The sequence below is a fragment of the Salarias fasciatus genome, unplaced genomic scaffold (genome assembly GCF_902148845.1).
Source record: "Salarias fasciatus unplaced genomic scaffold, fSalaFa1.1, whole genome shotgun sequence".
Taxonomy (NCBI): Eukaryota; Metazoa; Chordata; class Actinopteri; order Blenniiformes; family Blenniidae; genus Salarias; species Salarias fasciatus.
Window position 1 is genome coordinate 220,388 of NW_021941235.1, and position 27,627 is coordinate 248,014.

The 27,627-nt window shown below is 51.3% G+C and overlaps 1 protein-coding gene across 1 annotated transcript in view; it reads left to right on the forward strand.

Annotated features, from left to right (window-relative positions):
* The window catches only part of LOC115384406 (disks large homolog 1-like), a gene marked incomplete at its 3' end in the record, with an annotated part of 29,383 nt that extends 3,152 nt beyond the window's left edge, over nt 1–26,231 (forward strand). Inside the window, exons 2-4 of the mRNA XM_030086667.1 lie at nt 331–462; nt 9,250–9,386; nt 26,169–26,231. Of these exons, the coding sequence (XP_029942527.1) occupies nt 331–462; nt 9,250–9,386; nt 26,169–26,231 (332 nt within the window). The remainder of the gene's footprint in view (nt 1–330; nt 463–9,249; nt 9,387–26,168) is intronic.
* Nucleotides 26,232–27,627: the final 1,396 nt, after the last annotated feature.

Here is a 27,627-nt window from a genome sequence, read left to right on the forward strand (position 1 = left end):
CACTGGACTGGACGTCTCTCAGTCCAACATCATGTTTGACATCCAGCATCTGCATGTTCAGCTGTAGTGTTTCTCAACCTGTGGTCTGCGGGCCCTGTGAGGTGGTCTGCCGGACCCCAGGTGGCTTTGGCTGCTCTGAGGGTGTCCCCATGTTCTGCCATGTCCCCCTGTGTCCTGTCCCCCTGTGTCTGAACTCAGCTTTACACTCAGACTTGTTGGACGGATGTTTTGTGGACTGAATGTTGACAGTCGGACGTGATGAGACAGAAGAGAGGCAGAACAGACTGACGTGTCCCCTGTCCCCGTCCCCGTCCCGTCCCCCGTCCCCAGACACAGCTCGAGCCCTGGGGCTCCTGGAGGAGTTCTGCTCGGAGCTGAAGACGCCGGAGGAGCAGCAGCTGAAGACCGCCGTCCACCGAGTGATGAGCGTCTTCCAGAGCCGCCTGTTTGACGCCCTGCTGGGTGAGTCTGGGGGAGACAGTCCCTCCAGCGTCCTGTCCTCTGCCTCTTCCCTGTCGTCTTCCAGCGTCCTGTCCTCTGCCCCGTCCCTGTCGTCTTCCAGCGTCCTGTCCTCTGCCCCGTCCCTGTCGTCTTCCAGCGTCCTGTCCTCTGCCCCGTCCCTGTTGTCTTCGTGGTTTGAGAGGAAGAGTTGAATCACATTTTAACTCTGAAAGAAGGAACAGAGGTGTAGAAGCCTCCTCCTCCTCCACCCTGCTCCACCCACACACACACACACACACACACACACACACACACACACACACACACACACACACACCACACACACACACACACACTCACACACACCCTCGCTCCCAGCTGAGGAACAATAGCTTCACACACTCAGCCCGGCGCTGGGTGGAGGCGCTGCCTCCTGAAATAGATGTAATCATCTTATGAAGCATTAGCTGGTGTCTAATCTGACTGGGGGGGCGGGGGGGGGGGGGGGGGGGGGGGGGGGGGGGCTAAAGCCCCTCGCAGAGCGGAGGTCTGGGTGGATTAACCCCTTCATCCCCGCCCCTCCTCCTCCACCCATCTGGCCCTCAGACCAGCTGCGCTGACTCCAAATCACTCAGTCCTGCTGCAGCTGGCTGGTGTGTGTGTGTGTGTGTGTGTGTGTGTGTGTGTGTGTGTGTGTGTGTGTGTGTGTGTGTGTGTGTGTGTGTGTGTGTGTGTGTGTGTGTGTCACCCACCCACAAACTGGAGCCGTTTCTGTTTAATTAATGTGAAATTGTTGATCAGTCATGAATCCACCTCCTCCACCCCCACCCCTCCACCCCTCCCCGGTGGGGTGACCGCCCCGCCCCCCCTCCCCGGTGGGGTGACCGCCCCGCCCCCCCTCCCCGGTGGGGTGACCGCCCCGCCCCCCCCCTCCCCGGTGGGGTGACCGCCCCGCCCCCCCTCCCCGGTGGGGTGACCGCCCCGCCTCCGCCCCCTGGTGGAGCTGAGGTGCAGGCTGGCACAGGTGTGCTGATGGGTGTTACGGTGTGGGTGGTGGTCGGTCTGCCCGGTGCCCTCGGTGTGTTTTCCTGGTGGAGTTCGGGTGGAGCAGCGCTGCAGCAGGACTCCTCAGTCCCTGTTCTGATGGGTCCGTCAGCAGAGCGAGACAGGCTCCGCCCCCTGAGAACATCTGGTCCAGCTCAGCAGCTGGACGGATGGAGGACAGTCAACTGCTGGGTCGTGACCCAAAGCCGGGTCGCTCACAGGTTGTTTTCAGAGGGGCGTGTCCCTGGTTTCAGTGGGTCCTGGACCAGGTTTCAGTGGGTCCTGGACCTGGTTTCAGCGGGTCCTGGACCTGGTTTCAGTGGGTCCTGGTGAAATCCCCGTCCTGGCCAGTAGAGGGCAGTAGATGATTCACCTGATGAAAGGTGACCCCTGACAGTGGAAACCACAGAAGAAGACTGAAGTCTGTCCTGATGGAGCAGGAAGAGGGACGAGTCCAAACCAGATCCAGGATCGCACAGACACACACACACACACACACACACACACACACACACACACACACACACACACACACACACACACACATACGGGCAGAGGGATGGATGAGACTGTCTGTTTCAGAGGGTGGAGGCTGTCTGTGTCAGGAATGGGCAACTGGCGGCCCGCGGCCCGCATACGGCCCGCACCCTCCCTCCGTACGGCCCCCAATTAATCTTTGAAAAAGAAAAAAATGTGTGTTTTGCTGCACACATTAAGTTGCAATGACATAGTTTGGCCACCAGATGGCACGCCCTCCGCGCCTCCAGCCTCCACCAGCTGACGTCACACACCCTGCCTCGCAATGCACTCTGGGTAGTCACCACCATGTTGGAGTGAAAACAAACACCCAGGCCCGTGCCGCTCTGTCTCCTCCGGAGGATCGTGAGGTTAGTTTTGGTCAGAGGAGCTGGATGGATGGGAAATGAGCACAGAACGGGAGGACATGTTGTGTTTGGTTGAACAGCTGTGAGATTTGGCGAAGAATGTGAGAGAAACATGATCTGAGGAGCCGCTGTGAGAGGCGATGGTCGGTTTTGGGTTTGTTTCGCCGCTGACGGGAGGCGGTCGGTCAGAGAAGGTTCTGCTGTCTCTTAAAGTGTAGACTTTCTCGGTTCATATGAGACCCAGCATGTTGGAGGAGCAGACGGCCCAAAGACTCGGTGGTCAGAGAGCAGCTGCAGCGCTCAGTCAGTGAGATGAAGGCTTTTTGTTTGAGACACAGTTGAAAGAATCCTCCTCACAGCGTTTCGGTGTCTTTACACACTGGCTGAAGTGGAGCAGACGCTGCTGGACCCGGTACCGGGACCCGGTACCGGCTCCGTCGGGCCAAACGGGTTAAATGACTTCCGTGATGAGCCAGTCCATTTGCCCTGGAGTTTAGCAGATCTACGCACTAAATGTCGGTGTGCTCCAGGTCGGGGTTCTTTGCGTGTAGAGAAGCTAGAGCTAAAGAGCTAAAGCTAGCTAGCGTATTTGTTTTGAAGCTCTGATTGGTTGAAGCAGCTGTCAGTCAAAGTCCACAGGGGGAGAGGCGGGATTCAGTGAAACGGAGCGTTTTCTCTTCCGGGTTTCAGAATTAGCCCCAGAAAATCTTTTATTTCACACAAAATGACTTTTCCTTAGCGCCAAAAATAAACTATGACCATGTTAAACCCACACTAAGGAACTTTTCAACCTTAATAAAACATTTTAATATCTTTTGTGATGATACTTCGACTTCCAGCCAGCTGAATGAGCCTCTGTCAGCCTGAGGGCGTCAGTGTTGCTTCACCTGGACTGAGCAGCTGTGAGGAGGGTGGGAGGAACCCTGCTCACTGAAACACTCCACATGTTCGGACTGATTTACGGCGTGCGTCACATCATGATGGAACATTGTTTAGCCACCATCAGATTCATGACCTCGTCGCTATCCGTCCTTCACACAGCCGCTGGAAACAAATGAAGGCGAGTTCAGTCCGACAGCACGCCACGGGGAGCAGCATGTTACCACGCCACGCGCTAGGCCTCATGGGAACTGTAGTATTCGGTCAGGCAAAACACTACCGCTTTGTCCACCGGCGCCGCCAAAATCAACGAAAACTGAAAGTTCCTTAGTGTCGCTTTAAGGCCATTTCTAGGGTTTGGACGAGCTAAAAAGACGTGATACAGCCCCTTTAAGTCCGGGTCCTGCTGCAGCCTGAAATCCGTGGTTTCTCCCGGTACCGGTCTTTGTGTTACGTCCAGATTGTTCACTTGATCTGACAACACAACAGCATCCCTGCTGTCCTCATCAGTCCACATGTTCAACGTTAAAGAACACGGAGCGCCTCCACTCTCCATGAATGAAACCGCGGAACACTGGTTCTTTCCACTCCAACATGGCGGCGGTCCTCCGGTTGCCAGCCCCCGGGTCACGTGACTGCAGATACTCTATTGTCGCCAGCCCGACATGACCCCCCCCCCACTGGTGGAGAGGTTCTGGGGTAATCCCTCTGGGATCTGGTCTACAGGGAGACCCGCTGACGGCCTTCCTCTCAGAACAGAACCTGCAGTCTGACAGGATGACTCGGCTCAGAACGGGGAGACCAGGGAGGCTGCTGGGTGGAGGCTGGAGGGTGGAGGCTGGTGGGTGGAGGGTGGAGGCTGCTGGGTGGAGGCTGGTGGGTGGAGGCTGGAGGGTGGAGGCTGGTGGGTGGAGGCTGGTGGGTGGAGGCTGGTGGGTGGAGGCTGGAGGCTGCTGGGTGGAGGCTGAAGGCTGCTGGGTGGAGGCTGCTGGGTGGAGGCTGCTGGGTGGAGGCTGCTGGGTGGAGGCTGGAGGGTGGAGGCTGTTGGAGGCTGCTGGGTGGAGGCTGCTGGGTGGAGGCTGGAGGCTGGTGGAGGCTGCTGGGTGGAGGCTGCTGGGTGGAGGGTGGAGGCTGGTGGGTGGAGGCTGGAGGGTGGAGGCTGGTGGAGGCAGTTAACCAGGAGCAGCTGTCGGGTGAGCTGCTTCTCAGTGCTTCTGTGTGGATCATAATCAGCTCCACTCTGCTGAGACGTGCTGCCGTGTGTTCACCAGCGGAGGGCGCCACAACACCACCTTCCACCCTCAGCACAGCTGCTCGACCTCCTGAAACAGCCTGTGTCCTCAGGTCCGGTCCGGTCCGGTCCGGTCCGGTCCGGTCCGGTTCTGAGCGTCAGGACAGTGAAACAGGAGTCGGCAGGACCGGAGGAGAGACATCCAGGAAGAGGACTGAGAGAGAGAAGAGGATTTGCAGCTGACGTCACACACCCGGCCTCGCAATGCACGCTGGGTAGTCGCCACCATGTTGGAGTGAAAACAAACATTCAGGCGCAGAGCGCCATAGATGTCTGATGACGCTCTGTCACTGCTCCAGAGGAGCTGGATGGATGGAAGATGACCGCAGAGGTGAGGACATGAAACATGGCGTGTTTGGTTGAACAGCTGAGGTTTGGTGAAGAAGAGAGAAACATGATCCGAGCTGCTGCTGTGAGCCGTGAAGCTGGGTTCTGGTCGGTTCTGGTCCTGACGGGAGGCGGGGGCTCAGAGCAGACTCCGCCTGCTGTCTCTTAAAGTGTGGATTTTCTGGTTTCATATGAGGCCCAGCATGGAGGAGCAGACGGTTCTGGTTCTGGAGGGTTCTGTCTGGAGGAGCGGGGGAGGGGGCGTGGCGGATTGTTGCTTCTGGATCTTAAAGTTGTGATAAACAGAGACTCGGTGGTCAGAGAGCAGCTGCAGCGTCAGTCAGTGACGAAGGCTTCTGGTTTGAGACACAGTTGAAAGAATCGTCCTCGCAGCATTTCTGTCACTTTTCATGATTCATCCCGATTTGTCGGCTAGAGAACAGTAAATGTCGGCGTTCTCCAGACCAGGGTGCGTCCGGGTCCTGCTGCAGCCTGAAATCCGTGGTTTCTCCCGGTACCGGTCTTTGTGTTATGTCCAGATTGTCCACTTGATCTGAAAACACAGCAGCATCCCTGCTGTCCTGATCAGTCCACATGTTCAGCGTCAGAGAACACGGAGCGCCGCCACTCTCGTGGATGAAACCCGTCCCTGGTTGTTTCCACTCCAACATGGCGGCGGTCCTCCGGTTGCTCCCGGGTCACCTGACTGATACTCTACAAGCCACGCCCACTAATAAAAAAACAGTTTGAGCCTGGTGAACAGGTGTTGCCCTCAGGTGTGTCAGGCACAGGTGTCCACATCGGGATGTGAGCCTAGCGGAGGCCCTGCTGGATATTTAAAACGTTAAAGGCCTACTCAACTCGGCAGCCTCGCGCCTCCTCGTGTAACCCCAAATCCCACCCAAATTCCACCCAAATTCCACCCAAATTCCACCCAAATTCCACCCGTGCAGCGCGGCGCAGCGCGGCGCGGCGCGGCTGTGCTCTCGTTATCACCTGAACAACACAGGAAATAAACAGAAAATTGAGAAAAAAACCAAACTCATTTTGCTTCTCCAAGGCGGCTCTGCTCGTCCAGCCACATCAGTGTTTCCTGCAGGATAAAAGTTTGGCCAGGGGGGAGCGTGTGGTCGGGGGGGGGGGGGGGGGGGCATGCCGAGCGGTGCGCTGCTCACACGGAGCGTGGAAGCGGCGCAGAGCGGGGCGGCGCTCACCACGCGTTGTCGACGCGTGGTCACGTGAACGTCGAGGGCTGTGATTGGTCCGCGTTCACGTTGTTTCTAGAATGGAGTAGAACAATACGCTCACCCCGACGGCAGCGACGTCTGACAGCCAGCGGCGGCCTGACGACGTCTTCCTGCCGAACTTGGTTCTCGTTCTTGTTCTTGTGGAGGAAGTAGGGGCCTGAACAGCGCCTGCAGAAGAAGAAAAGACAGCAGCGCCTCCTCCCGCCCCCCCCAGGTGTTAACCACTACTGCCCCCTGTGGCAGGAAGTGACGCCACACTTGATCGTCACATGAAGCTCCTTAAACGTGAGACCGCAGCGGCGGCTGGTCGTCCTCGTCCCACATTGGCTGTAAGATGTTTCGTGTTTTTAATTCCAGGTTTTTAAATTTTTTGATACATTTCCAGATCAGTTACATTTAAAAAATATATATATATTTTTGACCTTCCTCCATGGACCACTAGTAGGAGCTGGTGTCTCACTGGTGGGAGGGACAGGAGGGACAAGATGGATGCCATGGCTCTCAGGCTGTAGGGCCGCTATAGAGCGGCTGTAGAGCCGCTATAGAGCGGCTGTAGAGCCGCTATAGAGCGGCTGTAGGGCCGCTATAGAGCGGCTGTAGGGCCGCTATAGAGCGGCTGTAGGGCCGCTATAGAGCGGCTGTAGGGCCGCTATAGAGCGGCTGTAGGGCCGCTATAGAGCGGCTGTAGAGCCGCTATAGAGCGGCTGTAGGGCCGCTATAGAGCGGCTGTAGGGCCGCTATAGAGCGGCTGTAGGGCCGCTATAGAGCGGCTGTCGGGCCGCTATAGAGCGGCTGTCGGGCCGCTATAGAGCGGCTGTAGGGCCGCTATAGAGCGGCTGTAGGGCCGCTATAGAGCGGCTGTAGGGCCGCTATAGAGCGGCTGTCGGGCCGCTATAGAGCGGCTGTCGGGCCGCTATAGAGCGGCTGTAGAGCAGCTATAGAGCGGCTGTAGGGCCGCTATAGAGCGGCTGTAGGGCCGCTATAGAGCGGCTGTAGAGCAGCTATAGAGCGGCTGTAGAGCCGCTATAGAGCCGCTGTAGAGCAGCTATAGAGCGGCTGTAGGGCCGCTATAGAGCGGCTGTAGGGCCGCTATAGAGCGGCTGTAGGGCCGCTATAGAGCGGCTGTAGGGCCGCTATAGAGCGGCTGTAGAGCAGCTATAGAGCGGCTGTAGGGCCGCTATAGAGCGGCTGTAGGGCCGCTATAGAGCGGCTGTAGGGCCGCTATAGAGCGGCTGTAGAGCCGCTATAGAGCGGCTGTAGAGCAGCTATAGAGCGGCTGTAGGGCCGCTATAGAGCAGCTGTAGGGCCGCTATAGAGCGGCTGTAGGGCCGCTATAGAGCGGCTGTAGAGCAGCTATAGAGCGGCTGTAGAGCAGCTATAGAGCGGCTGTAGGGCCGCTATAGAGCGGCTGTAGGGCCGCTATAGAGCGGCTGTAGGGCCGCTATAGAGCGGCTGTAGAGCCGCTATAGAGCGGCTGTAGAGCAGCTATAGAGCGGCTGTAGGGCTGCTATAGAGCGGCTGTAGAGCGGCTATAGAGCGGCTGTAGAGCGGCTATAGAGCGGCTGTAGAGCGGCTATAGAGCGGCTGTAGGGCCGCTATAGAGCGGCTGTAGGGCGGCTATAGAGCGGCTGTAGAGCCGCTATAGAGCGGCTGTAGGGCCGCTATAGAGCGGCTGTAGAGCTGCTATAGAGCGGCTGTAGAACCGCTATCGAGCCGCTACAGCGATGTGGAGCGTCCTCATGTCCGCTGCAGCGTCCCCTCTGGGCTCACGGTGACGCTGAGCTCTAAGTCCTCCACCAGCTGTGTCTTTAAAGCCGCTCAGCAGCAGGAAGAGTAAATGGAGCCGCCGGCCGCTCTGAACACTCAGCGCTAATGCTCATGGCTGGGGGGAGATGACGGGGGGGGGGGGGGGGGGGGGGGGGGGGGGGGGGGGGGGGGAGGTGAGAGGATGCTCATGCATGCGGGGCTGCTGAATGGGAGCTGTGGAGCTGGGAGACGGCGGCGGCGGTGAGCACACGACCCGGCGGAGAGCGGGGTGAGGAGTGGGCGGTGCGGGGTGGAAGGTGAAAGGTCGCGGTCTGCGTTGGAGGCGGCGGCGGCGGCCTCCATGTCGAGGATTCGGCTTCCTGTCGGGGCTTCTGGCGGCACGCTGCGATGGGACGGCGGCGCCGCGAGCTTTCACTGCTCCCTGAGTCTTCGTGGCGTCTGTGTTTCCGTCAGGCGGCCGTCCGGCGACTGTTATTCAGCCACGGTGATCCCAGGAGCCGCGGCTTTCCCCTCCCTCTTCCCATCTGACCTCCAGGAATGATCCCGTCCTCCTGCTCAGATTCAAACCTCTGAAATGGTTTGGTCCCGTCTCGCCGCCGTTCTGACCGTGCTGACTTCCTGTGGACGTCCAGACGGGTCTGCCGTCTTCCGGGACAGGACCGGGTCCCGCCTGGACCTGGATGGTCCTGCTGACGGAGTGTTTTCAGGAGGAGCCACTCAAATGGAAATGTGTGTTTTCTGCAGAGCCGGGTCTCCGGTCTGATTCCCAGCCGGCGCTTTTTCAGCACGTCTGTCTCAGGACAACAGCAGGGACGGCGTCTCAGTCCGGGGACAGATGTCCACTGCATCGGCTCTCATCCAGGCTCTACACACACGCACACACTCAAACACACTCCAACACACTCAAACACACTCAAACAAACACACTCTAAACACTCCTGGATTATCTCCTCTGAGCTCCTTCTCTCCTGGACTCGTTCGGTCTCTGGATTCGTTCGGTCCGCGGTTCCGGGGTTCCGTGGTTCCGGGGTTCCGGGGTTCCGCGGTTCCGGGGTTCCGGGGTTCTGGGGTTCCGGGGTTCCGTGGTTCCGGGGTTCCGGGGTTCCGCGGTTCCGGGGTTCCAGGGTTTCCTCGGCTGCAGTGAACCTGTTGAACCGATGGGTTTAAGTCGTGTCCCGGTTTCTCGTCCTGCTGCGAGACAAGAGTCTGAAAGTGTTTCTCTGCGTCCAGAACGGCGCGGGTTATGAGTCCAGCTCCACGTGACTGGGGGGCGGCGCCCGGACCGCGTGGGCCCTCCGGAGTCCTGGTCTGGACTGGTTCTGGTCTGGGGGACCGCAGTGTGTGACGGACGTGCTTCCTGGTCTTTCAGACATCCAGGAGTTCTACGAGGCGACGCTGCTGAACAGCCAGAAGAGCTGCGACCAGAAGCTGCAGGAGACCAACAGCATGGCCAGCAGGTGGCAGCAGAGCCTCTCCGCCCACAACTCCACCTGCTCAGTGGATGAGGTGAGTGCCTGACCCCCGACCCCCGGGTTTGTAATCGCAGTAGTCTCAGCTTGCAGTGTGGAGTTTTCATTTACTTGGTTTTGGTGAACCTGGCGGGCAGAAGAACCTGGCAGGAACCCAAACAGCACACCTAGTGGCACGAAGAGGAAATGCATGTGACCAAAACAGCGTCCTGTCAGCAGAATGTTCTGAACTATGAAAGATGAACTGAAATATCAACAACCGTAAATCAACACTGAATGAAATACACCTTCAGTGTGTCTCCTTCGCGGCGCAGGAAGCGCTAACGTCTCTGCTGCAGGACTGTTGCTCAACACCCGGCACCCGACATCCAAATGGCGAATCAGGGAAAGGTGGACACTAGGGGTGTATCGATAACCGATTTTGGATCGGTTATCTTTTTGTAACATAAAAGATCCGAGTGGATCGGACCACGGAGCCGAGATCGGTTCAGATGCAGTAAGAACGGTCCGACGGCCCGGATTTCTGCCCACGCGTCGGTTTTTTAAATTCCAGTACATGTTGTGCCCAGTATGTATACATAAACGCTGCCTCCGGCGCAAAACGGCGTCTCACGTCGCCGCCATGTTACTGCTTTATCTCTGATCTGAAAAGAGCCTGATTGTGACTTTGGAACCTGAACGCCTCACAGCTGAGCGACCGTCACCTGCTGCATCCGAGAGCAACACGATGGTCACTGAGCAACAAGCTGCAGATAAAACAACCATCAGAACAGTAAACAGCCACGCTAAACCCCAAAATGACACCTACCAGAACAATGTTTCCCTCCTTCTCTCCAAGCCGCCGCTACGCCGCTCACACACTTCCTCTCAGAACTGAACTGTCCGTCAACAACACCTTTACCGTTCTGTCTCGAGTTTAAATCTTCTTTCCACCGTCTCAGAAGCTGAGATGCGTCCCGTCGACTGATGTTGAAGCATGAAAGAATCGTTCAAATCCAGCTAGTTCGTCGGTGGCTAACAGCTAAGCTAACCTCTGACTGCAACGTTTGGCAGCAGGACGCTTTTACGAAGTGTCCCTGAACGCAGCACGGTGCTGCGCAGCGCCGCAGGTCGTTCACTGAATGGGAGGGTTTCAGGTGTTTCACAGGTGATGAAGGCGGTTCAGGAGGAGCTGGTCCTGACAGGGTCATCGATGGCGTCACTGCCTCTGTGAAGCAGCTGCCTCACATTCTTAAAATCATCTGGTCGGCCAGATGTGATTGTCCGCGGGCCACTTTTTATTTATATTTATCATTATTCAATTTATTTATATTTATACATTATTTTTATTTATTTATAAAAATTATATTTATTTATTTTGTAATAATTTATTTTTTTATCTATTTTTTTATACCTTAGTTTTTTTCATTGGGATTGTATTTTAAGTACAGGCAGAGTTTGAAGTTGTTGAAATGACTGTAGTTGTTGAAGTCTGTTTTGGTTTCCTCTGAATACAAAAAATGAACAGAAGCTGTTTTGAAGTTTGATTTCTGTTTTTCTCTCTGAGTTACAGAGCTCCTGACAGTTACAGTAAATTGTCAATTTGTATTGAATCAGATCAGATTGAATCTGATCGGATTGGATCGAATTGCTAAATATTTTTTATGAATCGCCCTTGAATCGAATCGTAGCCTGTTAATCAAGATCGAATCGAACCGTTTTGTGGGTCAAAGATTCACACCCCTAGTGGACACTGAAAATGACCGATTTAATGAGGAATGGACAGACGAACACAAGTATTTTTATCTTCCCTTCTCGTGTTTTGTGCGAAAGCACTGCTGCTCTGATAAAAAGTGAAAACATAAAACGCCGTGATGAGAAGCGCCGCCGCGATTTCCAGAGAGATTTCCCTCCAAACTCAGAGCTACGAACAGATAAAATAAAAAAGCCGAAGCAGTCACACGATGTATCGTTCAGCCCTAATGTGAGGACTGTTTATCGGAGGAAGTGAGGGTTTGTTTGGTTGAAAGGAACATTTGGTTTATTTTTGAGCTCATAAATGTGAATTTTTGAATTCCAGAGACACTTGATTCACCTTTCATGGAAGAAAAGCCGTTTCCCTCTTCTTCCCCAGTGGATTTAAGAAGACGAGCTCTTCAGTGAATTTGCCAGAGATTTTGTTTTGCACCTTCATGACGGAGGTCTCGCCGTTGGTTCACCAAAGAACAGTGTGAGGGTTTGGTTGGGTTCATTTTGTGAAAGGAGAAGGACGCTTCGTTTTCCTGCTGAGATGGATGAGAACATTTGAATTCTCCAGACACTTGATTTGCTTTTGTGAAAGTTGTTGTTGTTCATTTAGTTTTATTTCACGGAGTCATACTGCGTGAGAAAGAATACCAGTGTGGCTCTGAAATAACTTTGTGCCTTCACTAACTCCGGATCGTGACAGTCCAGTGCAGCCTCACGGCAGGAAAACATTAGAAAGTCCAAACTCTTTCACCGACACACACTGTGACCTCTGACTTCCTCAACAGGGGAGCACAGAGGATTGTTTGTCTTGTTCTGAGGGAGAACCTTGGGCCGTTGCTTGGTTCTCACATTTTTAGATCGATTTTTCTCCCAGGCCTGCAGGAAGAACCGGACGGAGGGAAGCGTGGCCCATGTTCCACAGCTGCTTTCATTTCTACTGAAAACCAGGAGAAGCAGCAGCAGAACGTCTGAAACCTTCCGACTGTCTCCAGATAGAACGGAGTTTAACGCTCCAGCAGGGTCTGCTGTGACCACTTCAGCCAGGCTGTCCGGGGTGTCCTCCTGCTCATTCATCAGTCCGTCCTCTCCAGTGGAGTCTCCTCTGCTCTTCATTTGTTGGTCGCTCCGTCCTTGTTGGACGCCGTCCAGCCCCGTGGCGCTCTCTGCCTTCCAGTCCTCCCCCCATGGCGTCGCGCCGCAGCCCTTCTCTTCTCAGGATGTGCCCGGCCCCGCTCGCCTCCTCCAGACGGACTGAACTCGCCGTCGTTGTTCAGTCACTCAGTTAACTCACTTCAACCGGCGGCTTTCAAAGTGTGGGGCGCGCCCCCGCGGGGGGGCTCCAGAGGGCTTCAGGGGAGGCGCAGCGAGCTTTTTGTCCCTGTGCGGCTGCCGTACCCGCCGCCGGAGCTGCTGGTGTTTAGAGGTTGATCTGAGGCTTCCTGTGGTCCGGAGCGCCGGGCCCAGAGTGCCGGGCCCAGAGCGCCGGGCCAGAGCGCCGGGCCCAGAGCGCCGGGCCTGGTCCGGAGCGCTGGGCCCAGAGCGCCGGGCCCAGAGCGCCGGGCCCAGAGCGCCGGGCCCAGAGCGCCGGGCCTGGTCCGGAGCGCCGGGCCCAGAGCGCCGGGCCCAGAGCGCCGGGCCCAGAGCGCCGGGCCCGGTCCGGAGCGCCGGACCCAGAGCGCCGGGCCCGGTCCGGAGCGCCGGGCCGGTCCGGAGCGCCGGGCTGAGTAATCCATCTCTAATCCTATTTGCTGGTGCGGCGTCCCGGTCTGGACTCGGAGGGAGCCGTCGCTCCCCGTTCTGATTCCCAGAGACTTCAGATCAGAGGAGTCCTCACAGAACCGGGACCCAGGTCCTTCGGGTCCTGTGCTTCTGAGGCCACATGTGAAACGAAGAAGCAGGAGGCCGGGAAGGGGGTCAGGGATCCAGAGATCCAGAGAGTCGGTCCGAGGCCTTAGAAGAGTTCTAACATGAGTGAGGCGACAGGAGAGCCCAGGAGGACCTGGTGACCCGAAGACTGGAACATGGTGAGTGAGAACAGAGAACCTCACAGCAGGGACCTTCTCCAGCTTCTCCAGAAACATGCAGTAGAAAACCCTCCAGAGCTGGACCCGGGTCCTGGTTCTGCATGAGAGGAGCCTCCCGGTCCACTGTCAGAGAACCGAGAACCTCCAGGCTGCGCTCTGAGAACCGGGACTTCCCTGAGAGACCGCTGGAGCCTGGTTTGTCTGGGTGGACGGCAGGACCAGGGCCGGACCAGGGACTCTGGGTTCCTCAGTCTGGATCTGAGCCTCTACAGGCTGACTGAGGGACCAGGGAAGACTTGGTCTGGCTGTCTCTGCCAGGTCTGACGTAATCCTGACCACTGAGTCCCGGTTCTCAATGACGGCTTCGGTCCACCTGTGGACGAGGTCTGGGACTGGACTTAGACTAGCGTTACTGAGACGCAGAGTCTTTCAAAAAGACACAAACTTCAAATAAAGTTTTAACAAACACAAAGAACACAATTAAATAAATATCAATCGTTTCCCTTCAGTTAAATCCCAGCGAGTCTTCAAACAGCCACTGCTGTTCACATTTAAAGGAAGAATAAATTAACCAAAATAAAAAAGTGCAAACATGATCAAGGTGTGAAAACAGGAACTCAGAGTCTGGAGAGGTCTCTGCTGGACCGTCTGACCTCGGCTACTTTTAAATGAAAGATTCAAGAAAAATTATTGAAAAATTATTGGATTGTTTACTTAATGTATTTAATATTTTAATATAGTCCAAAACTTGCTCACTGTACTCGGTGTTGTAGCCATCGGCTAAATGTAGGGTCGGCTAGCTGCAGCACGGCAGGAAGTCGCTGACTGTTGGACAGGTTTCCGTCTTGCCAGTTGCTACGGTAACGCTTGTTGCTGCCATGATGTTCTTTCAGTGTTTGTTGTTTCTGTGGAGTCCACAGCAGCGCAGCAGTACCTCCTCCGGCCCAGCAGAGGGCGCAGTGTCGCTGTTAGCTGTGCAGTGCAGTGTGAAGCAGCAGCAGCAGAATGTGTGACTGATGAAGCTGTTGTTCATCAGACAGAAGCTGTCCCCCCGTCTGGACCGGGACTCGTTCTGAGGACAGAACACCAGCCGTTCTGGATCAGATCCTCCAGTTCCATGTTTCCCGTCGCGGCTCGCAGAAGGCTGCTCTGACCACGCGCTAGCATCCGTGCTAACTGGCACCGCCGCGGCGAGCCCGCCGAGCCGCGGCGCCCCCCCCTGGCCGGGGGGTGAAGGAGCGGCCTCGCCGTCTCCTGAGCTCCTCTGACTCCGGAGAAACGAAGTGTCCGCCGTCTGCGACCCTTCCTCCGAGACGCCTGGCGTAGACGCTGTCAGCGGCAGACGGGCCGTGGCTGCAGGGTCAGGGATGGAAACACACCTGACCTCTGACCCCTGTGTCTTCACGTATCCACCATCAGGCGGCGCCATCGCGCCTTCAGCCGTGTCGCCGGACGTTTAAAGCTCCAGGTTCTCTGCTGTCGCTGTTTTGGTGAATAAAAAAAAAACCATTTACGATAAATAAGCCAGCGACGCCCCGCCGGGCGGCCGGCCGGGCCTGAGGGCCCGGAGGGAACCCTGCTGTCGTCTCTGAGCTGTCAGGGTTTGAGGGGTCTCGTGCTGCTGCAGACTGTCCGATGTTGTTGGTAGGGATGTCCCGATACAACTTTTTCACTTCCGATACGATGCCGATATCGCAACCTTGAGTTTTGGCCGATACGATATCGGTCCGATTCGATATCAGCGGGAATCACACATACTTTATTACTTATTTTTTTAATGTGGAATGTTGGAAAAGGCTTGATGAAGTGATGTTAGACAGAGAACAGCAGTCAGCAACAGCAGGTGTGAGAAAAACTGACCCGTTTATTATTAACCGACTGGTGACAAACATTTTAACCTTCAACATAAAACCTGCAGTGCTCCACAGCTGAGTAAATAAGAAAATAAATACATTAGAATACACTGAAAAAATATCCTGAATCACTCCAATAAAACCAAATTATACTTTTAAAGTGCAAACAGTTCCAGTCCTCTTCAGTTATTTTTTACTGTCAGCACATGGTGGAACAACTGAAGGCGAGGATGAAAACAACAACAACAACAACAACACAACACTGTCACCGTCCAGCTGCTCACAGCTCACAGCTCCAGCGTCACTGACTGGCTCTGAGTCTTCACTAAAAAAACACGCTTCAAACGTGCGATGAGGTTGGTCGTATTAAACGTTCCGGGTTCTCTGCCACCGCGGGAACCTCCTGCAGGACCAGAGTTGCCCTCAGCTGCAGCGTCTCTGTCCCAGTTTACGGTGAAATGCTGCCACACGGCGACTTCCTGCTCCTACAGTACCCCACACACAGAGGGTGGTGTGATCAGGTGGGCTCTGCATGCTGCTGCTCTTCTTCTTTGGCGTTTGTAGCAGACGGCACCAATGTTAAGGTGCATTACTGCCACCTACTGTTAGAGAATGTGAACCAGAGTCACCTCTGGATAGAAGACGGACTGCTTAACGGGGCGCTTGTACCGGAGATTTTAGATTCAATCCGATAAAATCCGATACTCGTTTTTTGGCTGAAATCGGACCGATATCCGATATCAGTATCAGATCAGGACATCCCTAGTTACCTCCGCCAGGAGGTTATGTAATCACGTCGGTTTGTTGGTTTGTTAGCAAGATCACAGGAAAAGTAATGGACGGATTGCAATGAAACTTAGTGGAAAGGCGGGTCTTGGGCTAACTTAGAATCCATTAAATTTTGGTGATGATCCGGATCACTGTCTGGATCCAGGAGTTTTTAAAGGATTCTTTATCATTGACAGGTAGGGAGTCTGTCACATGGTTGGGCAGCCCGCCGACAGGGGGGACGAACGCCTGGTTCACAGGACGCGCCGCTTCCGACTGTCAGCTCGGCGCCCCGTTAACCTCTCTGACGGCTCATACAGGAGGGTAGCGGCTCGCGCCGTGGACCGCGGCGCTCCGCTCCTCTATTTTCTCCGCGAGTCGCACGCCGTGGACCGCCAGCTGTAAAGCTGGACAGAGCAGATCGCACCTCACAGGAAGTCGGGAACGGAAAATATGAGAGAATCCGGTCAATTTTCAAATTAAAATGAAGTAAAATAACATAAATTATGTTGCTTTTCGGTTTGCCTTTTAAGATAAACACACACACACACACACACACACACAGGGAGAGAGGGCGACAGAGAGAGGCACTGAGGTTCAAAACCTGATAAACAGAACAACAGACATGGTTCATACAAAAAATACACAGTCAGTCGATCGACTTTAGGTTCTTCCTGCAGAGAGAGAGAGACTGAAAGGACGGGGAAATCCTTCCTCCGGCCTGTCTCGGCCTTCCTCTGCCATCAACTCCCCTTTATTAGAGATAACATCACACACATACAGAGTGATGCTGAGGTAACAGTGACCTTTCATCCTGTACGTTATGTGCTGACAAAACTAAAGGAGCTAACAGTACAGAGGAATGTGTGGCTAACCTGTGGATTTTCTCACACATGTCATATTGTGCAAATCGAGACACTTTTTCAGTGATAAGAAATACGAGACATAACTTTTCTAACGGGCACCGCACCGCGAGCGCTCTGCTCCGATCACAGTGTTGTGTGATTATATCTGGTGTTCTTGTGGTTGTTGGTGACTGATTGGAGCTGTGGCGGAGGTCTGCCTCTCTGAGTAACAGTTTCTAGTTGTTGCTGATGTCGTTGATGTAATATTTGTTGATGCTGTTGTTGTTGCTGAAGTTGTTCATGTTGCTGATGTTGATATTTTTGTTTATTGTTCTTTTTGATGCTGTTGTTGCTGATGTTGGTGTTGATACTAATGTTGTTCTTTAGAGGTCGACCGATTTATCGGTCGGCCGATATAACGGGCCGATATTTGGACATTTTTCTCCATCGGCCATCGGCCGTATTTTCTTTTAAAAAGCCGATTTTTGATCCGTTGTATAAAATGACGCAATTTTTGATCAGGCACACGTGCGGGCAGCTAAAGCTGCCCCTCAAGAAAGGACCCCTGTTGCACAATGCTGCATCATTTCCGTCAGCGCGGAGTGTGCTCGGTGGAATCCAGGCTGTGGAGAAAGCTGCTCCTGCTGCATCAGCAGTGAATCATGATTTGTTGAACATTTCAACGTTTTGTGGCTCCGTGGCTCCAGTCTGCAGCAGATCAGTGTTTACTGCAGAAAACAAGTTTGGCCGGGGAGCGTGTCGTGCCGCGCTGCTAACGCTGCTGATGCTGCTAACGCTGCTGATGCTGCTAACGCTGCTAAGTGAAATGCTCCCTGCCCCCTGGGAGAAGTCAGTACATCATGAGGACGGAAAAAATCTGACCACTGTCGCGGCCACAGGACAGTAAAAACTCCGACCAATCGGAAGGCGCGGACCGCTCTTAAGGAACCAATCAAATCCCTTCGCCGTTCTACCAGCCCCCTGCGTTCATTTCAGTGGCGTGCACTGGTCCTGGTTCAGAGCACATTGCCAAGGCGCTCTCGGCGCTCGCGGCTCGCGTGAAAAATAGAAGGAAGGGAGCGGCGCGCTGCGCTGCTATGAGCGTTGTGTGCAGCAGTCAGAAAGGTTCATAACATTGGAGGCGATCACAAGCTCTGTGCACGTGGCGCTTCCGCGTCCAGTGCGTTCGCTCCCAACGGGAGCTCCTCCAATGGGGTGGGAGCTGGGCGGAGCCTTGGGGAGGCGCTACATTCGTGCTACATGCTAGTTTTCCTAGATCGTCAACCCGAGCTTTAACAGCAGAACAAAGTAAATAGGAGGAAATGGCGAGAGTTAAAAAAAGAGTAATTAAAGCCGCAAGCGGCATTGGTCGGGACCGAGCCTCCTTGCCGGCCTGCGACTGAGACGTCTACCCACTAACATGTAGCTGTTAGCATCTCCCATCCACTAACATGTAGCTGTTAGCATCTCCCATCCACTAACATGGAGTTGTTAGCATGTCCCATCCACTAACATGTAGCTGTTAGCATCTCCCATCCACTAACATGGAGTTGTTAGCATGTCCCATCCACTAACATGTAGCTGTTAGCATCTCCCATCCACTAACATGGAGTTGTTAGCATGTCCCATCCACTAACATGGAGTTGTTAGCATGTCCCATCCACTAACATGGAGTTGTTAGCATGTCCCATCCACTAACATGGAGCTGTTAGCATCTGTCTTCCACTAACATGGAGTTGCTAGCATCTCCCATCCACTAACATGGAGTTGTTAGCATGTCCCATCCACTAACATGGAGCTGTTAGCATCTGTCTTCCACTAACATGGAGTTGCTAGCATCTCCCATCCACTAACATGGAGCTGTTAGCTTCTCCCATCTGCTTTTGACAGTCACTGAATGAAGGCACTGAGTGTCAGAGTTTGATTGACAGCTGCTGTCAGCTGTGTAAGGGTGAATCCCAATACACCCCCTACTTTCTACCCCGAGCCCTCATCCACTACCACTAACCCTAGAAGTGAAGCCATAAGGGGTAGTGCTTTGTGATCGTCCCTAGGGATTGGGACAACACTTGCTACGTCACTGCGTAATTCACGTTCGGGCACGCGAGCGAGTGCGGAGTTACATTTGCGCATACGTCACACCATATCAGGAAACGAGAGCAGAAAGCAGAAGAGGAGCAACATGGAGCTGGCGGCTGCGATTGGGTTGTTGTCATTCATCATGCTTCGGTTGATGAATGAAAGAAGAATCACACGGAGAAGACGCCAATATCGACGACTGTTGGCACTTGTGAATTATTTGGAGGTATGTAACGTTAATGTGTTCACATAACGGCGCCGTTAATAGCCGTTGGCGGCAACAATGGTGTGGCCCAGCACTAATAAGTTATGCAGAATCTAACTAGAAAATGTATTAAACCACGGAGATTAATTTGGGATCTGGCGAAAAACTGGCCCCTGGAGAAAAACTTTACAAAACGTTATAATCAGTGTGCGATAACAGTAGCACAGCGGCGGATGTCACGAAATGGAAACATTGTAATAACTTCAGTGACAACAGCTGCAATATGACCGCGATGACGGTCTGACAAATAAATGCTCAGAAATCAACTGTGCAGCACAAACATATCAGGCCGAGCGAACTTATTTTGTACTGGGCTGCATTATATTGAAAAATGGTTTGTAATATATTGTCCACTCCACGAACATGAGGGGGAGAAAAATATTACACTTTTCAATATAACACACTACAACAACAAAACTCATTAGCACATGTGCATGCATCATGATATTGGTGTATTTGTGCCCATATCCTTTGATTTTGTAACAAATTCCAAGTCCTGTTCAGTAAAACCAATCAACCTTTTTGTTTTCCAGAGTGGTCGTCCTGTGGCCTACTGCAGGCTGAACTACAACGTCCCTACATTGCGTTTGTGGTTCAATGCGGAGGCTGAACTGAGGCAAGAGTTTCTCCTGAGTAGGAGAGCAATGCAGGGTTTGCAGAGGCTGCTAAAGAGGGACGTGGAAGATCATGGCTGGGGCAGTCAACTGGAGGTCCTGATCTGTTTCTATTGGCTCGCTCATGGACTGTCCTACCGTGTTGTCTCATCTGTCTTCAGTGTGCCCCGATCTACTGTCCATCGGATTGTCAACAAAGTGGCACGACACATACAGAACAACCTGAAAAAAGTAATCCACTTCCCAAGGGCAGAAGATCTGGATGCAGTTGGAGAAGGATTTGGTTTACTTGCAGGACACCAGGTCTTCAACAACGCTGTGGGTGCAATAGATGGCTGCCACATTCGTATTAAACCACCACAACTTCACAGACTGGACTACCTGAACTACAAGGGATTCTATTCCATCAATATGCAGGCCATTTGTGACGCTGAGGGACAGTTCCTGGACATTTTTGTGGGCTACCCAGGGTCAGCCCATGACACCCGTATTTTGAAGAACAGTCCATTTTACCTTGCTGGACAGTATCCTCCCACAGGATACTTCCTGCTTGGTGATGGTGGCTATCCGTGTCTGGACAGTCCAATAGCTGTCATCACGCCATACAAGGAGCCTGTCATCGGTGCAGTGCAGGGACGTTTCAACTTTCGTCATTCGAGGGCTCGCTCAGTAGTTGAAAGATAATTCGGAATAATGAAGACAAGGTGGCGGTCTACCCTTTTCAAGGCTTTGGAGGTTAGGCCAGCCTTTGCTCCACTAGTGATCGCAACAAGTGCTTTTCTGCACAATGTGTGCTTGGACAATGGTGACCTGCTGGAGCCAGATGCAGATGTTGCCCAGGACATCTTTGACCCACAAGCTCCACGTGAGTGCCTTGCCCACGACGAGAGGTCTGGGAGTGCCACAAGAGACAGACTTGCTGCTCTGCTCATCCAGGAAGCTCATTAGGCTTAGAGCGTTGACATCTGTAAATAGTTTTGTTCTTGTGTGGTTAAAATATTTTTCAAAATGTCGTTAATAAAACTTGTTTCACAAATTATATACTGTACAACAAGATCAGTCATGAAATGAGAACAATGAGAAAATCTGTGGAAAAAGAAGGGCTGTTTATTTTTCTAACTCATACTTGATTCAGAATATAACTATGGCTTCACCTCCATAGCTCCTTAATATTAGCTGAATCGTCATATCGTCAGTCACTGGTTACTGTCAGTTAATGGCCTGTAAATATGTAAAAATGAAAAGTTGAACTTTTTATGGTTGTCACCACTGACCTCTGAAAACTGGTTTAAAATAAATATGATTCGTACAAAATTATTTTTTTGTGCAGGATTATCTGAGCCCTGGAGTGTGGAAAAAAAAACATTAAAATCATCTTTGATGCACTTGTATTTTTGTATCACAGCAGAAAAAGAATTACAACTAAATTCTTTAAACAAAACCGGATTTATTGAACACAAACTGCAGCAACTTTTAAACAACTATTTTAAACAAAGATATTGCACACAAGACAAGAAAAGGAAAGTGCTGTTTCTTTAAATTATGAAGTAACTACTTACAAAGCGAAAAACAATGCCGTAATACAATGCTATGAAGAAATAAATTATCAATAATATGAACACAAATAACTATAATATATACATATAAATTGGTGTGAAATAACCATCTTAAAAAAGAACAGTGTAGGGATGTTTGTGTTCTACTACTGCTTATCAGGAATTTTGTTGACAAGCTGCTCAAATAAGCTTAAAAACCTGTCCATTTTCGCCTCACTCTCCTCATGCCGTTGCTGTTCCTTTGCAGACTCCTCCTTCAGGAAGTCCAGCACAGGGTTCTTTCTTTTTTTGGGGGGTGGTGAGGATGGAAGCAGACCTGCTGCCCGTTTTGAGGAAGGTGCGCTGGTTGGTGGTGGGTCAGAGGCACTTCCAGCTGATGCAGGGCTGGGGGCTGATGATGTGCTGGCCTCTTCCAAAGTGTTCTGAGATAGATGGATAAGATGGACACACATGTCGATTACACACGACTAGTCTTATCATACACACACACATCAACATCATGGTGCCAGGTACATCAATGTATCAATGTATAAATATAGATTACCTCTGTGCTTTCCGCCTGAGATGAGGGAGAGGACACTGGTGACAGCGGAGGGTTGATTATGTTCTGAAAACAAAATGACAGTTCAGATACACATCATCAGGTCAAGGAGTGTGTTAACACATCTCCAGCCCAGGACCTCTAGGTCCACTGACTGGGGGCCGAGTAACCACCAGTAACAGCATGAGCTAACTATAGGAAGAATGACTAGGGAATGAGATTGTGTTTTCCTGTGACACTTACCATGAGGATTTGTGTGGGATCTTCATAAGATGCTCCCAACACTGGAGGCTGAACTGAAGGTCTGGCCCCCAAAGCTGCATGCATGTCTTCATAGAAGATCCACGTGGCTGCTGTGACTTCCCCACAGTCGGTCCCTGACCCAGTCTTGGGAGTTTTGAGGTCCTGCATAAATCACACACACACACACACACACACACACACACACACACACACAGGATAAATACATGGGAAAAATTTTTTGCTAAGCATCATCTCTTCAGCAGATAACATTACCATTTCTTACCTTATATTTCTTTTTGAGAGGAAACCTGTGCTGTGGTCACCTTGCCCTCCAGGTCCAGTTCTTTGATGAGTTTCCTGTAACGTTAACAGAAAACAGTGATGAATAGTAGTTATGTTAACTATGGTAAGGACCCAAACACCCAAAAATTTGGCAAGTAGATAGCTAGATCACTCACTCCCATAGCGCTTTAGCAGCGTATTTCTTTTTGGTGAAGAGGTCCTCCTTGCTAGTCCGATACCTTATCAGGTGTCGGACTTGATTCGGAGCCCCTGGAATATAATGTGTGATTACCGTTAGACATAAACGTCCTTTGCTTGCTAACACAGCGTTCTCATAGCTGACGCTTCTGCCGTCAGTACGAAGTAACATACTTGTTGCCTTATTATCATAATAATGTGAAATATCCGACAAATTTGCAGGCAATATGAGGGCTAATGACTAACGTTAACGTGACATGGAGCCGACGCTGAACAGCTGTTGAAACGCCGACCGTTAACACCGTTAACACCGTGAACAGCGTTGACAGCGTTGACAGCGTTGACGGCCCCAGCACTAGTTATTACAATACTTTTTTAAAAAAGAATACGTGCGAAATAATACTTACATATACTTAAATACTTACATTTGTAAACTTTCTTCTCCGGGTCCTCTCGCTCTCCGGGGGTCGCCATTGTTGTTTTGGAAATGGAGCCGCAAAGCGCCCTGGGAAATTATACCGGCCCTCGCTCGGCGAGTCAGCATCTGATCTCCCTCGCTCTGAAGGGCTAGATTCATGGCCCCTCCCCCTCGTTATGTCCACTACCCCTACACGCAAAGATGGATTGGGACACCACTACCCCTCACGGGAACGCGCAAATGTAGGGGGAGGGCTTAAAAGTAGGGGGAGGGGGTGTATTGGGATTCACCCTAACTGCACCGTATGCCCATATATGGTCATGTTGGTTAGAGTGGAGAGAGGAGAAAATTAAAGTTTATGTTTGGGAAACAACTGCTCCGTGTTCCTTTCCTGTTTGGCAAAACTGAACAAAAAATATCACGTTTGATAGGAAAATTAGTTGTCTTTCAGTTGGTGAGGCTTTCAGAGCAGTCAGACTTTTAGTTTGGACCGTAGAGGCCTCAGTTTGTGAGAAGCGCGAGATTTTTCCCCATCCGGCTCCATTATAACTGAGAGCAAAAAAAATGCAGAGCGCACACCTTTTCATACCTGTGAAAACGTACATATAACATGAAATTTTCCCCACTTATGTTACATCATCTTGTTCGGGAGAACCTGCTGATGCTTCACGTGTGCTCAGTTTGTCAACAGGAGTCACGGTTTAGCCACACTCAACGCTTGTTTGAGGTGCCGAAAAAAGACACATTTTTCAATTTTTTTCCCATTATAACGGATGAGGGGAGGAGCAAGGCAGGATTTCAGATGTCCAACTTTGAACGCTAATAAAATCCACACCGTGAGACTTTTGACAAAGATTTGAACAACTTCTGTAGAGAAATTTGTCCTCTATCACGTCGCGTGACTCTTATGTCTGTACGACAAACGGTCTCGGAGGAGATAATTTTTTCGTGAGGAGTGATTTTGAGCTAAATTTTACTTTGAAAGGGAAATCGCAGACTTCCTGTTGGGTTTAGGTCAGGCCTGTCAGCGCATGAAATGTAGATCTTGATGAGACGAACGCGTGAACGTTGGTTTGATCTCTCTACGACATTCCTACGGGCCGTGGCGCCTATTTTACTGTTTCTAGGTGGCGCTAGAGAGCAGATGGTTAATTTTTCCATTTTATAAAATTTTTCACGGGTCATGATGTGCGTGCCAAATTTGGTGAGTCTTCGTGCATGTTTAGGGGGTCAAATTTGCGTTTATTGACGAGGTCAGTAGAATAGAGGGCTCGGTCCCTAAATAATCGATCATGGGGCTTTTCTGAAACGTGTATCAGCCACCCGCTAATTCCTCCACATAATGCATGACCGGAATTATGTTTTTGTTTGTATGTATGGCTTTTTTTTACAGCCTTGCTTCTGACTACTTTTGTTCAAATTATATTAAAGTTTAAATGTCTTTGCTGACACTTTCAGAAGAGTGTGAATGTTTCCTGCTGCTTGTTGCATTGTGTGTTTACTCAGACAACATGTTTCATTGTTTTGAAAGCTGAATAAATGTTCAGAGGACTGGACACCTCTTGTTGTAATAGATTTCTTTTAGTTGCTCAGAAATTGCTGCGTTTCACAAAAATGTGATAAATAAATAAATGTATATTTATTAGAAAATCGGCCTAAATATCAAATTGGAAAAATCGGCTATGCATATCGGCATCGGCTGCCCAAATCTGGACAACATCGACATCGGCCCCCAAAAAACCCAAATCGGTCGACCTCTGTTGTTCTTGTTGCTGTTGTTGTAGTTGATACTGATGTTGTTGTTGTTACTGATGCTGTTGTTGTTGTTGTTGTTGTCGATGCTGATACTGATGCTGTTGTTATTGCTGCTGATGTAGTTGATGTAATTTTTGTTGATGTTGTTACTGATGCTGTTGTTGCTGATAGTTTAGTTTAGTTTAGTTTAGTTTAGTTTAGTTTATTTAGCACATACAATAAAATATACCACAAAAACCAGTGCAGAAAAAGAAACAGTGCAGGGAGGAGCGGGCAAGCCTAAGGCTTATGAAGAGCCCCCACCTAATGAAATTATGCAGATATCGTCAAAAAAAACCAAAAAAAAACAACAGCAACAAATAAATAGAATACATAAAGAAATAAAATACAAAACAATCAAAAAGCATCATAAACTCTCATGCAAAACAAAAGAAAGAAAGAAGAAAAAAAGACAAAAGAAAAGAAAAATGCTGTTGACCTTATATGGACATGCTCATAAAAATGGACATTTTTGTTGATCATTATAGGCAACACTGAAAATAAACTAAAAAGAAGTTAGCAGTCTACGGAAAAGCTAAAGTACAGAGCTCTCCTGGCTACACTTTTGAATTAGATGCTCTCTTGCGCGACTTTTGAAGATAGATAAAGATCTACAATTGTTGGCAGTGTGGTACCAACTGTTCCAAACTTTGACACCTCTGTACCGAAACAAAAATTGGCTTCTAGATTTAAGACATTTGGGCGGATGTAGAGCTGAGGCCTGTCGTGTTGAGTAAGAATGAAGATGAGAATTTGCTGCAAAGTACGTCCTAAAATGCTCAGGGACCTTGTCATCTGAAGAAAATATCTTGTACATAAAAATGCATATTTGATAACTGTTTATATCATAAATAGTGAGAATCTGGAGATTTTTAAAGAAGGAAGCAGCAGCAGCGTCCCAGACAGATCGAGATGCAAGTCTAACAAAGCGATTCTGAAGAATTAAGACTTTTTTAAGAGTGGTTGTAAATGTACTCCCCCAAACAATATTACAGTATGAAAGATGCGGATAGATTAGACTGTAATAAAGAGTAAGAAGACACTGTTTACTAACAGGTTGGCTGACTTTCCTTATTATACCAAGAGATTTGTATATTTTCTTACTCACACAGTAAACCTGTTCTCTCCAACTCAAACTCTCATCAATCATTATTCCTAAGAATCTTGTAGATGATACTTGGGGCATCTCTATGGACTCAATTATAATTTTAGATAAATCCTGATTGTATGATTTTTTCCCACTGAAGATAATAAAGTTAGATTTTTTTATATTCAAAGATAATTTGTTCATTTTGAACCATGTGACAAAGGCATCTAAACCATCATTCACATCCCTTATTAAGGAATTGAAGTTTGGGTTTGAGAGAACCAGTGTCGTGTCATCTGCAAACATAATTGGAGAAACGATGTTTGAGATGGTACACAAATCATTTATGTAAACAAGGAATAATAATGATATTGTTGCTGATGCTGTTGTTGATGTTGATACTGATGTTGTTGCTGATGTTGTTGTTGTTGATATTGATACTGTTGTTGTTGCTGATGCTGTTGCTGATGTTGATGCTGATGTTGTTGTTGTTGCTGATGCTGCTGTTGTTGTTGTGTGTCCAGCAGAGGGAGCCCAGCAGCTCGGAGCCCAGCAGGGAGCCAGCGGAGAGCAGCAGGATCTCTCCGGTGAGTTTGTGGGCGGCACTTCCTGTCCAGGCTTTCAGGGTTCGGTCTGTTCTGTCTGGAGGTGTTTGAGCTCTGGTTCCAGTTCTGCTGTTGGTTCCTTCATCTCATATCTGTGTTGTTTATTGTTGCGACTCGCACTGAGGCGTGGGGGATTGTTTCCAGCTCAGAGCTGTGATGTGGTTTCGTGGTCCTCTGATTTTGAAGAGCGTTTTCAGTCTCAGGACTTGTTTAGCGACCCTGAGGTTCCGTCCGTTTTCACTTCCTGTGCGGAGCGGGGCGGCTCGGCGTGACGCCCCCTCCAGGACGGGAGGATCCCTGCAGCGACGTCCCGCAGCGCCGGTAATCCCGGCAGCGAGCCACGGATGTAAACGAGATTATGTGGCGCTCGGGGCCGTGATGCTCCGCTGTGGCGTAAGCTGAGTTATTCCTGTCCCAACCGGCGCCGAACCGTCCCCATGACTCGCTACGAATCCTGCTGAGTCGGAGCTGTGTGTGTGTGTGTGTGTGTGTGTGTGTGTGTCTTGTGTGACCGTGGTGTGAATAGAGAGCGGGGGTTGAAGGTCAGAGCGGAGCGGCGTCACATGTGGTGTGTGTGACGGGCGGGTCCGAGCGGCGGCTCCTGCCCGGTCGGGCGGTAAGCCACGCCACCTGCACAGATTAGGCGAGTCTCAGTCCGAGTGCTGAGGAGCCACGGCGAGCCGGGACCGCCGCCGCCGTCACCGCCGCCGCCACCGCGCCGCCGCCTCGTCCACCAATGAAGGCCGTCATTAAAGTGAAAATCTGCAACACGCCGCTGCAGCAGGATGCCTCTGGTCAGCAGGTAGCAGGACCGTGTGTGTGTGTGTGTGTGTGTGTGTGTGTGTGTGTGTGTGTGTGTGTGTGTGTGTGTGTGTGTGAACTGTCCATGCAGGAGATTAGAAAGGTGGAACTAGTCGACGCTTCATGTGAAGCACCGGGAACCCCGGGCTGCGGCGCAGAGGAGGCCCTGGGCCCGTCAGGCGGTTCTGTGGTTCTGCGGTTCTGCGGTTCTGCGGTTCTGTGGTTCTGTGGTTCTGCGGTTCTGTGGTTCTGTGGTTCTGCGGTTCTGTGGTTCTGTGGTTCTGCGGTTCTGTGGTTCTGCGGTTCTGTGGTTCTGCGGTTCTGCGGTTCTGCGGTTCTGCGGTTCTGTGGTTCTGCGGTTCTGCGGTTCTGCGGTTCTGCGGTTCTGTGGTTCTGCGGTTCTGTGGTTCTGCGGTTCTGCGGTTCTGCGGTTCTGCGGTTCTGCGGTTCTGCAGCTCCACTCGTGGAACCGGTGGAGGGAGACGGGTTCTCCCTGACAGCAGACTGAGGATAAGCTCTTCACCTGCGCTCTGCCACAGCGGGACATCCTGGAGAGGATGATACACACACACACCAC